Raw genomic sequence first — 17,840 nt, 5'->3', positions numbered from 1 at the left:
TGAGTTCAAGGCCACCCCGAGAGTACATAGTGAATTCCAGGTCAATCTGAGCTAGAGTGAGACCCTACCTCAAAAAAAAAAAAAAAACACTTGGTAGTGGTTAACACCTTATTTACAATCACTTATCTCTCATTAAACACTATTCACTGTAGCTAACAAGTGCAAAGACCCTATTCTGGAAAAAAGTGGCTGCAGTGGATAGAAATATTGGAGCCATGTATCTTAATGAAGGCATGATCATTAATAGACTTGAGCTGATTCATTCATTCACAAACTATTAAAGCTGGAAGGGCTTTTTTTTTTTTTTTTTTTTTTTTTTTTTAATGTAGTACAATGCCTGGCTTCCTGGGCCTGGCACCTGTATTCAGGGTCCCAGGCTGGTTTGAATGGTTTGCTGCTGCCTTCTTAAATTCTTAATAATTTCTGAACAAGGGACCCCATGTTTCTCTTTTGTACTAAGCCTCACAAATTCAATAGCTGATTCTACATAACATCTCTAGTTCCTGGAATGTCAAGGATATTCTGTAAGAGTAGTGCAATGGCAAGGTAACAGGTCCTTACTGTTGATATCAAACACTGCCAAGTTCAAATCAGAGCTCTGACCTCCCCTAAAAACAGAAAATTTCAGCTCACTTCTTTGGGCCTCAATTTATTTATCTGCAACATCCTTAAACTGCTTGCTGTTCAGGGGCACAAATAAGAAAATACTAGAAAAGGCGATAAGAAATATTTAATTTACTGATTATTTTTTTAATCTGAAGTGACTCATTGTCCATCAGCATGGGCAGGCTAACTATCGCATGGCAAAGCACAATGTGAACGATACCAACTGGGGCTGCCCTGCCAGTTATCTAACAGAGGAAACTCCCTGAGTGTCTTGCAGTCTTGCCAATACAGATTGCAAACTCCCTCAGAAACTGTTCCCCGCTGACTCAGGAGGATGCCACCCTGCTGGCTGGGCTGGCCGGAGAATAGACAATGGTATCTATGGTTCAACAGGTAACTACAAAGCATGGCCCACAAGCCACATGTGGGAAAGACTGGTAGTGTTTCCAGGCACCTGCTGCTAGATGATTTGGTATCATGATTTTTTAAGTGGCCATACTAAGAAGAAAGACTGCCAACCCTTGTTACATATCAGTAATGCCATGGGTTACTTCTGGAACATTCTGAACCCAGACGTTCACCACACGGAGATAGTCTGATTTAATTGGTGTGGTGTGGCCAAGTGTGAGGCACTTCTTAAAGCTCTGCCGGGCAACTTTGATGTGCAGCCAGGTTTGCAATGATAGGTCAAAGGTGCTCCAAGTGAGGTCTCAAGCCAGCAGCACTGATAGCACTGGGGATGAGCTATCAAAACTGCTGAGGGTCATCTAGGGTAAAACATGACTTCTAGATAAGTGTAATGCATGCACAAGTTTGAAAGACCCTACTCTAGAAAGTAGAGATTATCAAGCAGGGCAATAAGTTAATTGCAAAAGATGTTTTCAAAAACAAATTCTGGGCTGGAAAAGAGAGGAAGAGAGCTTGTGGTTCGGTGCAGGCATGATGTCCTCAGAGAGACTGAATTTGATCCCCACCCTGCACCCACATAAAGGCTGGGCCCAAGGGCACATGTCTGTAATTCCAGTGCTGGGATAAGGAGTGAAAACCAGAGAATCACTGGGGCTTGCAAAGCAGCCAATCTAACTGAAAAACTAGCAGCTCAGTTTCAGTGAGAGACTCCATCTTAAAGGGAAAAAAAGTGAAAGTGATAAAGGAGGATGCCTGACTTTCTCCTCTGGCCTCCTAACTATATGAGCAGGGCACACACATCTGCAGAAGCATACATGCATCACACACACCATATCCACACAAATATCCATGCCCCATACCATATCCACACCACACATACTACAAGCATGCCAAAAAAGACAAAAGCAAACCTTTAAATATGTGTGTGCGTGTGTGTACACATATATATACATACATACATTACTTTTTTATAATTTTTTTGCTCATTTTTATTTATTTATTTGAGAGTGACAGAGACAGAAAGAGGCAGATAGAGAGAGAGAGAATGGGCACGCCAGGGCCTCCAGCCACTGCAAATGAACTCCAGACGCATGCACCCCATTGTGCATCTGGCTAACGTGGGTCCTGGAGAATTGAGCCTTGAACCCAGGTCCTTAGGCTTCACAGGCAAGCGCTTAACCACTAAGCCATCTCTCCAGCCCACATACATTATTTATTTATGACAGAGCGAGAGAGAAGGAGAGGGAGAGAGAATGGACATGCCAGGGCCTGTAGCCACTGCAAATGAACTCCAGATGCATGTGCCGCCATGTGCACCTGACTTACATGGGATCTGGAAAATCAAACCTAGGTCCTTAGGCTTCACAGACAAGCACCTTAACCGCTAAGCCATCTCTCCAGGCCAGCAAAGCAAATCTTTTGTGTATGAAATATATCCATCCTCCAACCCAAACTGGCTTTTTAAAAAATCCTCTAATGATCTTATGCAATCAATATCCTCTAAACTTCCAAGGCTCTCAAGCATCAGGTTTTTTTTCTTAATCTTTTCATGCACTGTCTAACTTCCCTAGGAGGAACGTAGAGATATTTTGAAATGAAGCTTCTTATAAGACATCAGTTACTTTTTAAAAAGAAGATTTACATGGTTAGGCTGACTCATAACTCGATAATCTTCTTAGACACATTTTTTTATCCAACCTTCTCAAAATGAATCTTAATTACAGCATTTTTGTAACAGTGTTTTGCTAAGCTTTTGACCTTCACAAGAGCATAACTCACAGAGTAAAATGAAGCCGCAATCCCCAACAAGATTTCCCAGCACGTGTTTCTTTTCCTTCAGACAAGAGAAATAATATAAGCAATAAATGTTTATTAATCCCAACCAAGCAAGCACAAAGGGTCCTGCTTTTCCCCTTCCACTGAGCTGAAAGAGATTTGTGAAAAACATCTCAAGGGGTTAGGCATTGTCTCAGGGACCATGAAACCAGCAGGGACTCAGTGAGATTACATGTAATGGTATTTTCCAGGGTCTCTGTCAGGCCTACTCTTCCCCATGGGCCCTTATCATGAACCAGTAATCTGATAGGCTAAGTCGCTTACCATGAGAGCCACCATGTTTAGACTTGGAATTTTTTTCAGTCCCTGTGAGGAATTGAATTTATGTCCATAGATTCAGAGAACTGACAGGACCTGTAGTCTGGGCAATGAACCTCCTACATCCTATGCCACAGTGTAAATATTTTAAAAAGAAAGCACGTCCTTATAGTCTTTGCCTGGTCTATTGCCTGAGATCCTGTTGGAAAGTAAACAGATCCAGCCGTGGTAGGGAAGGAAAATGGAGAAAAGGAACCTGAGAGGGCACCAAGATAGCCAGATGCCTGAGGGTCCCTTCAAACTCACTATGTAGCCAAGGACAACCTTGAACTTCTAATCCTCCTGCCTCCACCTCCAGAGTGCCGGAATTACAGATATGGGCCACCACACCCAGTTGAGGTGGTGCTGGAGATGAAAGCCAGGGCTTCCCATGTGCCCGCTAGGCAAGCACTCTACTAGCTGAGTTTCATCCCACCCAGATACCAAAATTCTTGATGGTCTGTCCTGTGAGTGAGACTGACATCCTTCTCAGAGGCAAAGGAGAAGACAAATGGCAGTTCCAGTAGGAAAATCCTGTTCAGAAGAGTGAAAAAATTCACAAAAGCCCCATGAGCATGGTAAAGGGGCTGGTGTGGTGCCAGGAAGGAGGAAGTGAGGAGGCAAAGCCTACCACACAGCCTGTCGGTAGGTGGTGCTGGGCTGTACACAGACAGGCATGGGCAGGGAGGGCAAGAAGGGGCTGGGCTGGGCCACCAGAGGCAGCCAAAATGTTGACTCCCATTGGAGCCAATACGATGAAGGAATAAATAAGTATTGGAAAGGTGGAAGGCTTGAAGCCGGAGTGAGTGGCGCACATGCCACCAACAGAGAGCATTTTGGTTCTGTATCTTAACGTTGTTTGTGAGATTCATCCACGTTTAGGTTTCTGGCTTCCATTTGTTCATTCTGACTGATAGCTATCTCTATCTTTTCATGGTATAAGAACACCACAGTACATCTCTCCATGCCAGTGAACCTCTAAGCTGGTTCCATAGGGCTGCTATGAACATTCTCGTACCCATGTTTGGAGAACCCGTGGACATGTGTCTCTTGAATTTCTGATTACTACTGGATTTGTATAAGAAGATTGCTTTAGCTCCATGGTTCTTACATGCCTCAAATAAAGTAAGGGTCACCAACTCCATCTGCAGAGGAGACAGTGATCACAAAATCACATGACTTTACATTAGTTCAGTTACAGGGCCAGGGAGAGAACATCGCCCTCATCCCTTCCCCCAGGCCCCATCTTTCTGGCCACACTACATTAAACAAACCTGACTGCGATTACAATCAATAGGGCTGATGTGGTATGTTTCAAAACAGTCCAGAAGAGTGGGAGTTGGTGAGGTCTGTGGTGGGTGGGGTGGACACCGTCTCATTACCATCCAATCTCCATTCCTACACTGGCAAATATGTGTTTTGGAAAACTGATCCCAGAGTAGTCAAAATAAAAAGCCCTCCCGGGCGTAACAGAGTGCTTCAGCTATCTGCTGCAGGCAGGGCTTCCTGCTGGAACATGCACCCGAGGAGGCTGCGCCACCCAGCCCAAGGTCAAGTGGCCCACCTCCTCTACCACAAGCACAGAGCTACACACAAAACACTGGGAACTCTTGGGGGACGTCAGAGATCAGAGGGCTGCACTGCAGTTTCAATGTTTGTGCATGTGAGATGGAAATCTGATGTTTATCACCCAATCTCTTTTCAGAGTTCAGCATTCATTTTGAGCTTCCCCGACTTCCCCACCCCACCCTCACCCTTGCCTTTCATCTATGGGTTTGGGATCACTTGCTTAACTCACACAGGATAGATCAACATAAATGGGTGGATGTTTGGTTAAGTGGCGCAGAGGTGCCCTAGCATCAGAAGACAGGCTCAACATTCAAGAACCTTCCCAAGAGAACTTTGGGTGGGACAGAGGAGCTATCATCTTAGAGACAAGAACAGTGAGTTTCAGCATTACTTCAATAGCTGGTTTGTTAGGTAGTTCTTAACTTCTCTGGGCTGATGGCCGCTATAAGGCTCATTTATAAAGAGCTTTAAAATCTCAAAGTACTTTAGTCAATAAAGCCCATTCATTTGCTCTGGGCATGACTTTTTGCCCTGTCTAAGCTGAGCCTCTTCTACGCACATTCTCCACCCAGAAACTTCTGCCTGGAAAAGAAGCCAGAGCTTCCCTTTGAATATTTCCCTCCATCGATCCTGCCACAGAGCTCCAGGACTCGTGGCCATTCTGTTGACAAGGGTTTGCCCTCCATGCTCCAGGACAGCCATGTCTGTTGACTAAATGTTGATAGAGGACTGGAGGATGGCTCAGTGGTTAAGGCACTTGCCAGCAAAACCTAATAACCTGGGTTCAGGTCCCCAGTACCCACATAAAGCCAGATGCACAAGGTGATGCACACATCTGGAGTTCGTCTGCAGTGGCTAGAAGCCCTGGTGCACCAATTGGCTCTGTCTCTCTTATCTCTATCTCTCTTTGCTTGCAAATAAATAAATTAAAATATTCTTTAACAGCTAGCCGCACGCCTTTAATCCCAGCACTCAGGAGGCAAAGGTAGGAGGATCACCATGAGTTTGAGGTCACCCTGAACTACATAGTGAATTCCAGGTCAGCCTGGGCTAGAGTGAGATCCTACTTAATGCTGATAGATTTCTGTACTTACTGCTGACCATACCCTGTCCTGACCACACCAGGCATGCCACCAGCACCCATCAATTGTATGTGTAATTGGAAATCAATAGATTAAAGTACGTAAGAAGCAGTGTTAAATATTCAAATAGAATAAATAATTCTGTGTATATGTATGTATATTGGTGTGTATGGGTGCCCAATGTATACTCACATGTCAAGGTCAGAGGACAACCTCAGGGTGTCAATTCTCTCCTCCCACTTTCCTTTTTTTTTTTTTTTGTTTTGTTTTGTTTTTCAAAGTAGGATTTCATTCTGGCCCAGGCTGACCTGGAATTCACTATGTAGTCTCAGGGTGGCCTTGAACTTGAACTCACAGTGATCCTCCTACCTCTGCCTCCTGAGTGCTAGGATTAAAGCTGTGGGCCACCACGCCCAGCTCCTCCCACTTTCTTTTTTTTTTTTTTTAAATTTTTGTTGATTTATTTATTTGAGAGAGACAGACACAGAGAGAAAGACAGATAGAGGGAGAGAGAGAATGGGCGCGCCAGGGCTTCCAGCCTCTGCAAACGAACTCCAGATGTGTGCGCCCCCTTGTGCATCTGGCTAAAGTGGGACCTGGGGAACCGAGCCTCGAACCCGGGTCCTTAGGCTTCACAGGCAAGCGCTTAACCGCTAAGCCATCTCTCCAGCCCCCTCCCACTTTCTTTAAGATAGGGTCTCTCTTGCTTTTGCTACTGGGAAAACCAGTCAGTCTATCTGGTCTGCAAGCTTTGGGATTCTCCCAACTCCTTCCATTGCTACAAATGCAATGGGATTATAGGTATGGGCAACACTTTGTGTCTGACTTTTATACGGGTGCTGGGGAGCAAACTCAGGCCAGCAGTCTTATGGAGAAAGCACCTAAGGATAAATAATCATTTATTAACTGCCACTTGAATACATGTAAACACTTTAAGCCACCTCTCTATCTATCTATATATATGTATATATACATATATACGTACATATATTGTCTTTCTGAGTCTGATTTATATCACTTAACAATTTCCAGATACAGCTACTGTCCTGGAAAATGTCATGATTTCATTTTTCTTTATGGATGCATAAAATTCCATTAGATAACATGCCATATTTACCCAATTGTCTGCTGATGGATCTAGGCTGGTTCCATTTACTGGCTATGGTGAAGAGAACAGCTATAAATGGGAACATGCTAGTATCTATGAAGGTCACTTAGAGTCCTTCAGGTATATACCCAAGAGTGGTATAACTGGATCATATGGTAGTTCTATTTTCAGTTTGTTTCAGTGCTGAGGACTGAACTAAGGGTCTTGTGCTTGCTAGGCAAGTGCTCTTCCCCTGAGCTAAATCCCCAGCCCCTATTTTCTGTTTTTAAGAAACCTCCACAATGGCTGTACCAGTTTGCACTCCCACCAGCAATGAATAAGTTTTCCTTTTTCCTCACACCATTGCCAGAATTTGTTGTTATTTTCTCCATGATAGCAATCCTGACTAGGGTGGGAAAGAATATCAAAGCAGTTTTAACTTGCATTTCCCTGGTGGCTAAAGTATCTCTTATGTCCTCCATTTACCAGGGAATCCTATGGGGTATACATGAATTGGAAGCAATTATGCACTTCCTATTTTAGGAAATTTCAAAAATATACAGAATGTCTATTCAATACCATTGAATTTTTTTTTTACTAGGTATTGTCTGTTTGAATTTCCTCTTTTGAGAGCTGTCTATTCAGTTCCTTAGCCCACTTATTAATTGGATGATTTGATTTGGTAGGGACAACTTTTACAGTTATTTTTTTTAACTTTTGAAGGATGATTTTATAAAGTTATATATTTTTGATATAAATCTCCTTTCTATGTCTAGTTGGAAAAGTTCTTCCCATTCTCTATAGCCACCTTATCTTTCAAGTTCAGTTCCACTTATGGCTTATATCAATAATTAAATCTACCCTCCAAGGAAAAACTTTGCCACCTATAAGTGTTTATAGAAGAACATGTTCCAAGTGCCACCAACAAAACTAAAAAATGGTGCTCAGAACTATTTCAAACAAGGATACCATTATTGGAATAAGTGAGTAACTTCCTATGATAGTTTTATCCCATGTGTATAATAATTCAGAGAAATTTTAATATTGGTGGCTATCAGATAACACTTGAAAATTATTATTAATCTTAGTTGTAATTCTGATGCTGTCTTTTTAAAGACTATTTTAGAGATGCATATTAAAATATTTACAAATTATATCTATGATAGAAAGGATTTGTTTCACCATAATCCTCAGACCCAGGGCTCAGGGTTCAGGGGTGAGGAACTGGTGATGAGTAATGGGGCTCATGTATACTGCTTGTTCCTCTTTTTGAAATTACCCAAAATGGAAAGTGAAAATTGCATCCCATTCATCTACACCCCATAAGCTTCCCTGGTTAATGGGGGAAATAAGAGAAGCCAAAGTCTCCTGGGCCAGGACATGGAGAAATCTGGAAGGATTCATTTTCAACTTCTCACCATGTTACTATAGACAGTCTTTTACATTTTCTGTGCCCCAGTTCCCTGCTCATGAGTACACAGAATAAACACCTCTCCAACCACACATATACATGCCTGCACACACACACACACACACACACACACACACACACATTAGCACACACACTCTTTTCAAGAGTCTGAACACCACAGCATTTGTAGCATCTCACTGGATCTCCTAAAGACAGAGACAGACCAGAGGACCTCAGCTGATGAGGGCTATGTGAAGTGTAAAGAGCTCAGGATTCCTAGAACTTTCAGAAACCACCTTATGCACTGTTCTCTAAGCCAGCTGGGAAAAAAGAGAGAGAGAGAGAGTAGAAACAAAAGCCTGCTTCCACACAGCAGGCCTTTAGCCCACTGTTTACTCCTCCACACAAAGCCCTTGTTTATGTGTGACAGATGGTAGGACATGCTTCCTTCTCCCTCCCTCCCTCCCTCCCTCCCTCCCTCCCTCCCTCACCCCCTTCACTTGTCCTCCCTGTTGCTTTGTCCCTCTCCATTTCTCTCCTTTTTTCATCTTTCTTTGCCTCTCATCACTTCCCCTGAGTTGACTTGAGGACCAGCAAAAAAGACAAAGGCAGACAACCCAAAAGAATTGCTTGCTTGTTCTAGCAGGCTACCTGTATACGCTGCTCTGGTCACAGCAGTCATATTTGAAATGGATATTGGAGAGAGTGACACATCTTGGACACTGTAGGGGGGCAGAGCAAACATGAAAAGATCCATCATGTGTGTATGTGTTGGGTATGCACTGTAATCACAGTTCACAGTTAATGTATACATACACACATGCGTGTGTGCATATATTCATACATGAGCTCCTTTCCAGACCTGGTACTCCCAAGAGCAAATATAGACCCAAATTCTTTTTTAACTCTTTTTTTTATTATTTTTATTAGAAATGGACATATTTAGTATGTAAACAACACATGTTGGTACCATCCTTTCCTCCTCCCTGCCCCTTTTCTGAAGATGCCCTCCTCATTGGGGATGCAGGTCAACCCCCATGGGGATTGTGGGTCATGCATTGTGGGGGCAGCAGTCAGTTATGGGGGAGAGGCAATGTCTTTCTGCAAAATATCCCAACTCATGGCTCTAATAATCTTTCTGCCCCCTCTTCTGCAAAATTCCCTGAGCCATGTTGGGTGCATTTTAAGCCTACCTCAGTGGTGGGCACTTAGGAGCTTCTGGATCTCTGGTTTGGTAGGTGTTGAGTGTCCTCAGTGTCTATCTCCTTCACCCTTGTGCTGATATCAGATTTACTAAGAAATCAGCATTCTTGCTCATTTCCCCAATTCTTTTGTGGTTTCAGCTAGGGCCAGGGTGGATTGTGCTGAGTCATTTATCTCCTCAGGTCCAGCTCCCATCTGAAAAAGAGAACCAGATTCTCCAATAGAGTGAAGTCAGCACCAGTTAAATGGGATTACCATTATTAATTTAGAGATTTTGTTTTTGTTTTTGTTTTTCAAAGTAGGACCTCACTCTAGCACAGGCTGACCTGGAATTCTCTCTGTATTCTCAGGGTTGCCTCGAACTCAAGGTGATATTCATACCTCTGCCTCCTGAGTGCTGAGGTTAAAGGCATGTGCCACCACTCCTGGCTTAATTTAGGGAGAATTTAAAGGGTGTAGACCTTCTTACAGCCCAAGGTTAGTGGGAGCTTGACAATGAAAAGCAGAATCATTATCTGGATACAATTCGGACTTGTTTCCCAGTTCTAGATATGGTTTCCTTTCCACTGAGTGGATCTGTTAGCCAATCCAAGAGCAGTTGGTTACCCACCATGGCTGTGTGCCACTATTGCACTTGTGTGAGCATCATGTCAGGTTGTTTGCTTCTGAGTCACTTAGACTTTGAGTTGCTTGGACAGATGTTAGCCACTTTCCCCTGGTAGCTCATGTAGCACTTTCCAGCACTAGATGGGCTAATTGTCTGAGGACTGTCTCTCTTCCAGATTCCAACCAGGTCTCTCCATGGGCCATGCCGACAGCGTATGGTGTCTTCAGCAGTAGGATCTTACCATTAACCTCTGGCAATCAAGTGCTCTGACAGAAGTCTATCTTGTTTGTTTTGGGAGATCTAGTAGGCCTCTATGATCAACAGCTCATCATGGATGTAAATCATATCCTGGTACAGGGAATTACAGACCAGTGCCAAGGGAAAAGAGAAAAGAAAAAGAAGCAGGAGAAGTTTAAGATTAGTTTTCATCTCACCCTCCTTTGATTCAGGTGCTCCCCCTAAGGTCCTCTTGAAGGTTCCACCTTTTAGTCTAACTTCGAGGATATAAGATTCTATGGTACCAGTTCAACTTGGGTTCAGCTTTGTGCCCCCCCACACACCCTTCCCTTTCCCCCAAGCCTTACCCTCCCTATTGTCCAAACCTCGAGATGCGATTCAGGTATGTCAGCAACTCAGGCTGATCCAAGGGAGGACCTACAGTTGAGTGAGACCATGCAACAATTGTATAGACCTAAAGTCTAACTAAATATGTTTATTTATTCGAGAGAGAGATAAGAGACAGAAGGATGCAGAGAGAGAGAGAGAGAATGGGTGCACCCGTGTCCTTAGCCACTACAAATGAACTCCAGATGCATATGCAACTTTTTATATCTGGCTTATGTGGCAACTGGAGAATCAAACCTGAGTCCTTAGGCAAGTGCCTTAACTACTAAGCCAACTCTCCAGCCCCTAACTTAATACTTATTGCAATGAGATAGATAGTTTATAAATCAGTGAGGGGAAGAATTAAGTATGATGGATTAGATGTACAACAGACTATCTACATGGAAGGCTGGTTCTGCCCCTCCCACACCCAAGCAGGACACTGAATGTTTCCCAGCCTCTGTGTTTTATGTAAAATGAAGCCATTAGACTACATAGGTGATCTGTGGGGTCTTCTACAGCCCAAATATCTATGCATCTAGAGCAACCATGACAAGGACTTTAGCAAATTCCCACAGTATGAATCTACCTGATCCCCAAATTCCTGGTAGGAAGAGAGAAAGGTGTGTTAGAATCAATGTCAAGCTAGTTATTGAGCTGTCATGGCTGTATAGTGGCAAAGCAAAAATACTAAGGATTAGTGGAACAGGGGGGCAAAAAGTTAAATTCAGCAGAGAAATAGCCCATGTATAAATAGGGCCAGAGAAGAGGTCTGGGGAAAAAATAAAAGACCTGATAATACCAAGTAGGAATGAAAGGCAAGGACTGCACATGCCTGAATATCTAGGAGCAAAGAGTAAAGTTAACCAAAAGTAGGTATATGACTGCTGCTCCTATGCAGTCACTGGAAATTCATTCCCAGGTCCCAGGCATGCTTCAAACAGAGTCATTGTCCAAGCAGCAGCACCCTGGCCCTCTTAGAAGAGGCCTAAATGAATTTCTGGTTCTACACAAGGGAAGTAGTTACCCCACAGCCACCTCCACCCACAGACAATGAAGAGTAAAGACCCGTTCTCAAAAAGTTAAAGCTGCTATTTGAGCCAAAACAGCTACATCTGCAAATGATTAACTCCAGGGTTTATTACCAATTAGAACTATAAATCTCTGCTTTCTTTGGCTCCTGGAAAGTTGATTTCACTGGGGGGGGGGGGGAGGCTCAAAAGGGAATGGGGAGAAAGTCATTTGAGACAAAGAAGGGGAAATCTGAGCTTAAAAAGACACACTTCAGATTCAAAACAGAGCAAGATTCCTCAAGACCCAGAGTGGGGAAGCAAGCCGAACTTGAGGCTCTAAGCAAACAGACAAGCATTGCAGGGTTGGCGTAGCCAACAGGGATCATGCCACCAGAAGATACCACCAGAAGGTGTTTGGGGCTCGGTGGAGGGAGGGGGTGCAGAATTAATGTTGTCCAGTGGTCAACCCCAGTGAGCATGACAGATAGTCTGTCCAAACAATTCTCAGCCTTGGCTAACCATTATAATACCTATCAAGGTTTAAAAACATGCCTACAGGGCTGGAGAGATGGCTTAGCGGTTAAGCGCTTGCCTGTGAAGCCTAAGGACCCCGGTTCGAGGCTTGGTTCCCCAGGTCCCAAGTTAGCCAGATACACAAGGGGGCACACGCGTCTGGAGTTCGTTTACAGAGGCTGGAAGCCCTGGCGCGCCCATTCTTTCTCTCTCCCTCTATCTGTCTTTCTCTCTGTGTCTGTCGTTTTCAAATTAAAAAAAAAAAAAAAAAAAAAACATGCCTACGAGCCAGGCATGGTGGCACACGCCTTTAATCCCAGCACTCAGGAGACAGAGGTAGGAGGATTGCCGTGAGTTGGAGGCCACCCTGAGACTCCATAGTGAATTCCATGTCAGCCTGGGCTACCGTGAGACCCTACCTCGAAAAACCAAAAAAAAAAAAAAAAAAAAGTTAAAACATGCCTACAAGGCTGGAGAGATGGCTTAGCAGTTAAGGCACTTGCCTATGAAGCCTAAGAACTCATGTTCTAATCTCCAGGTACCACATAAGCCAGGTGCACAGTGAGGCAAGTGTACAATGTTGCACATGCACACAAGGGGCTCACATGTCTGAAATTTCTTGGCAGCAGCTGAAGACCCTGGCAAACCTCCCCCTCTCTCTCTCTCTTAATAAATAAAAACAAAACATGCCTACTCTTAGTCCCACAGAAAGCCAATCAAATCAAAATTTCCTGAGGCAGGACTTGGATTATCAGTGTTTCAAAAATTCCCCGTATGACTTGCAAGTGCAGCGTGTTGAAACTCACCATTACCACATTTCGCCCCCAAAGAGGCTCTGCGTTATACAGCTGCTCTGACTTTTAGTGCTTTCCATGGATAACAGAGATGGATGGGGGAGGTGAACCCAATGTCTTACTCATATATTGTGCCCTGTGTCCAGAGATGCTATGCTTCTCAGCTTTCTAGACCTTGAATTTCATAGGCTTTTCAAAATGGAAAAAGTAGCTCACAAACTGTTCCCATATTCAAAAATATTATACGTGGGCTAGGGAGACAGATCAATCTATGAAAGCATGAGGCCCTAGGTTCAGACCCCAGCACCCAAATAAGCATCAGGCATGGTGCCCGTACTTGAAATGCCAGTGCTGGGGAGGAAGAGATGGGTGATACCTGAAGCTTGCTGGCCAGATAGTCTAGCCATACTGGGTAGGCTCTGGGTTCGGTGAGTGTCTCAAAAACTGAGGTGGAGAGCAATTGAGGAAAACACCCAACATCTGCCTCTGGCCTCCACATGCACACACACACACACATGTACACACATACCCACACACATGTGTACCCTTACACATACGAACATGTGCACATGCACATACACATAATACGTATATTACATATGTCATAGGAATGGAACATTAGCTGCATGAATGCTCTGCATTTCCAGGAAGGAGTGTTTCCTTTGTTTGGAACGACACCAACACAGAGACGCTATGCTGGACACACGTGATCATGGGGAACACTCATTCATTCCTTTAGGCAACATTAAGGACCTCTTTTCTGCAGAGTCTACAAAGTGGAAACACCTGGAACAGATAATCACATGACAGATGTTTTAAGGGCTATACTGGTGGCACGAACTGGGAGTCCACGCTACACAAGGAGCATAGCTTGGGGGGGCAGAAATAGATTGTGCCAGTGGTGAGTGAAAGAAAAATGACCAGATCAACCATCGTATAATTTGTGTGAGCTGAGATGGAAAGAAGAGCTGGAGGCCCCAAGTGGAGGCAGTAGGTAATAAAGTGTTATGAGAAAGGTTGGGACTGTACCGTAAATATTTAACCCTGGGCAGAAAATTCCAATTCTTGGCTGTCAGCTATGTGAGAGTAATGACTGAATGTCAGCAGGAAAGATGGGGACTGAGAGGGTCACAGCCTGTCTAAAGAAGCAGCCAGCCGGGCGTGGTGGCGCACACCTTTAATCTCAGCACTCGGAGGCAGAGGTAGGAGGGTCGCCATGAGTTCGAGGCCACCCTGAGACTACATAGTGAATTCCAGGCCAGCCTGAGCTAAAGTGAGACCCTACCTCAAAAAACCAAAAACAAAAAAAAAGAAAGAAAGAAAGCAGCTAATTTTCAACTCCAGCCAAAAGCTGCCATGATTGTGCATGCAACCTTATCACACCTCTAACAGAAGCTGTAAATACCGGCTGCTTAGTGCCAGATTGCCCCAATTTCTTTCTTTCTTTTCTTTTTCTTTTTGTTTTTATTTATTTATTTATTTATTTGAAAGCGACAGACAGAGAGAAAGAGGCAGAAAGAGAGAGAGGATGGGCACATCAGAACCTCCAGCCACTGCAAACAAACTCCAGATACATGCGCCACCTTGTGCACCTGGCTTACATGAGTCTGGGGAATCTAGCCTTGAACCAGGGTCCTTAGGCCTCACAGGCATGCGCTTAACTGCTAAGCCATCTCTCCAGCCCCTTTTTGTTGTTATTGTTGTTGTTTGTTTTGCTAATGTCATGTGTTTTTTTTTTTTTTTTTTTGAAATAGTTTACTATATGCCCACACTGGCCTTGAGCCCTCCAACCTCCTCCCTCAGCCTCCAAAGTCCTGAGATAACAGAGGTACTACACCATGCAACTATAAGGTCTGACTTTTTGTGCATGTTCATATGTGTGTGCACATGCACCTGTGTGCACATGCATGTGGAGACCAGAGGTCCGTGGCAGGTGTCTTCCTCAGTCATCTTCCAATGTATTTTTTAAGATAGGTCTCTCAGTTGGGCGTGGTGGCGCACGCCTTTAATCCCAGCACTCGGGAGGCAGAGGTAGGAGGATTGCCATGAGTTCGAGGCCACCCTGAGACTACAGAGTTAATTCCAGGTCAGCCTGGACCAGAATGAGACCCTACCTTGAAAAACCAAAAAAAAAAAGATAGGTCTCTCATAAATCTGACTAGACAGCAAGCCTTAGGGCACTTCTTAGCTCCATCTTCCCAGCGCTGGCCCAGCTTTTACATGGATGCTGGGGATCCCAGCTCATGTCCTCTTGCTTTTTCAGGAAGCTCTTTACTGACAGAGCCATCTCCTCAGCTCACCTGGAATCCACAATGTATGTACGTGACCTCGAACTCAGCAGTCCTACCTAAGCCTCCCTAGTGCTGGGATTAAAGGTTCTCTACTAATTTTTAAAAGCCATCAGTTTCAAGTCCCTTCCAAACAGCAGGTAGGGCTGGAGAGATGGCTTAGTGGTTAAGTGCTTTCCTGTGAAGCCTAAGGACCGGGTTCAAGGCTTGATCCCCCAGTACCCACGTAAGCCAGATGCACAAGGTGGCACATGCATCTGGAGTTTGTTTGCAGAGGCTGGAGGCCCTGGTATGTTCATTCTCTCTCTCTCTCTCTCTCCCTCCCTCCCTCCCTGCCTCTTTCTCTCTCTGCCTATTGCTCTAAAATAAATAAATTAAAATAAAAATGAATTAAAATACATCATGTAGATCTAATGTGCATCACCTCAGGTTGAGTGATCTCTCCATTGGCCTTAGGCTTTTCATTTTTGGTTTTTTGAGGTAGGGTCTCGCTCTAGGCCAGACTGACCTGGAATTCACCGAGTAGTCTCAGGCTGGCCTCGAAGCCCCCACCTCGACCCACTGACCTCAGAGTTCTTAGCCACCGCTTATTCACCTGTGTCTTCTCCCTCCCACCTCTCGCAGGTATGCTCATTTACTTTGGGTACGGCATCTGGAACAGCACCCTGGAAATCAGTGCCCGAGAAGAAGCCCTCCACCAAAGCACCTACCAGCGCTACGACGTGGATGACCCCTTCTCGGTGGAGGAGGGCTTCTCCTACGCCACCGAGGGAGAGAGCCAGGAGGACTGGGGCGGGCCGGCCGAGGACAAAGGCTTCTATTACCAACAGATGTCAGATGCGAAGGCAAACAGCCGGACGAGTAGCAAAGCGAAGAGCAAAAGCAAACACAAACAGAACTCAGAGGCCTTGATCGCAAACGACGAGTTAGATTACTCTCCAGAGTAAGAGCAAACACACAAGAGGGTGGAAATGATGGTTGATTTTCAGTCACTTAACCGGTGGGCTAGAAGGCGAAAACTTTGGTTTTTGACTCTCATTTCACAGATCCAGCCTTCCCCAAAGTCAGCCCGCAGCCACAGCCTGTCATTTGCTACTCTTGCTGTTCAGAATGGTTTTAACCAGGGCTCCTAACTGCTCCCTTTGTTTTAAAAAAAAAAAAAAAATGAGGAGGCTACACAAAATTCTATCTTAGTGAACCCTCAGAGCTAATGGAGAAAGTGTATTCTATTTTCTAGTCTTTTATCCAACTTGCTTTGCCAGTTGAATCATTCCGCTTCTTAGTGAGACCCCCAAGAAGCACAGGATGGACCCGCCGAGAGCACAGTCCTTCCCAGGATGTCCCGAGGCAGGGGGCGATGTTTGCAAAGCTCAGTTCTCAGGAGAGGTCTTGCCTGCTGCCTCAGGTCAGGGAGCAAGTGAGTGTCATTCCCTCCTCAATCAGAAACATCCTGTCCTGAAATCTTACCCATGCAATCCCCTCCCCCTCTAAAAAAAAAAAAAAAAAAAAAAAAAGAAAGAAATCATGGAGGAGACACAGACTTCTTTTTACTAACCACAATTCTCACAATATCCAACCTACAACCTTAGGATCCAGCAAAAACCAGAGGACTCTGAGACCATTTCCCCTGCAAAACAATCATTCAGACCCAAAAGTCTAATAAGATGGGCCATCAAAGTTTTACTTTAAAATGCCCGGGCGGGGAGGGGGGGGGACTTAAATAACCAACTCTTAGAGTGGAAGCCAGAAAGGCATTGGCAGAAATGAACCCTCTGCCACACCTTCCCTTAGTCCAGATCTAAGCTACTGCCCATGCGATGAAAGCAGGTACAGGTGAAACATGATTCCATGCCACTGCTGTGTCCTGAAGAAGTAAGCTGTTTGTTTTATACCCAGATAAAAATCTTTGCTAGGAGAAGTGACCCAACCATTGAGATCACGTTGCAAATTCTACTTCATATTTCTAAAATTATAAATCCTGAAGCTTTTTGAGATTCCCCAACACTTGAATGGACAAGATCTCTCTTAAAACAAACCAAAAAAAAAAAAAAAAGTTGAAGTCCAGCTGCTGAGGTCATTGCATTCCATGAGGTCACTTTCCCCTTCTGAACCTTCCTCCCCTGGGCTAGCTCACACTGATCTTGCCTGTTGTTTTCCAAAGCACTTTCACTGAAGCCCAGTGAAACAGCTACCTGATAAGGTTTAAATTTGGGCCACAAGAGGAGTTCTTAAAAGAATTGTCTCAGAAACAAGGCAGATGAATTTGCAACAGGAAAACACGCGAGCTATAAATTCTCCCCTGATATTACATGGGTTCCTGTGGCTGCACTGAAAAGTATATGTGTGCATGTGAAGGCGATTTCCATCATACTAAGGTTTTTGTGATAGTTTTTGGGAAGGAGGAAAATTATCAAATTCTACCAGCCCTCCCTCTCTCCTCAATTGATCATCCTGCCAAAAGTTTTCCCGAACATACCAACATTCGCATTTTTATTTGTTAGAGTCAGTGACTCGTGCTTTCTT

The 17,840-nt window shown here is 44.4% G+C and overlaps 1 protein-coding gene across 2 annotated transcripts in view; it reads left to right on the top strand.

Annotated features, from left to right (window-relative positions):
- The window catches only part of Slc7a14 (solute carrier family 7 member 14), a 162,697-nt gene extending 145,266 nt beyond the window's left edge, over nt 1-17,431 (top strand). For both annotated transcript variants that reach the window (XM_045130361.1, XM_045130360.1), the window contains one exon: nt 15,942-17,431. In XM_045130361.1, coding sequence (XP_044986296.1) covers nt 15,942-16,264 — 323 coding nt within the window. In that variant the 3' untranslated portion in view covers nt 16,265-17,431. The remainder of the gene's footprint in view (nt 1-15,941) is intronic.
- The last annotated feature ends 409 nt before the right edge of the window (nt 17,432-17,840 follow it).

The sequence above is a fragment of the Jaculus jaculus genome, chromosome 11 (assembly GCF_020740685.1).
Source record: "Jaculus jaculus isolate mJacJac1 chromosome 11, mJacJac1.mat.Y.cur, whole genome shotgun sequence".
NCBI classification, from domain to species: Eukaryota; Metazoa; Chordata; class Mammalia; order Rodentia; family Dipodidae; genus Jaculus; species Jaculus jaculus.
This window is presented reverse-complemented; position numbering and strand designations above follow the sequence as displayed.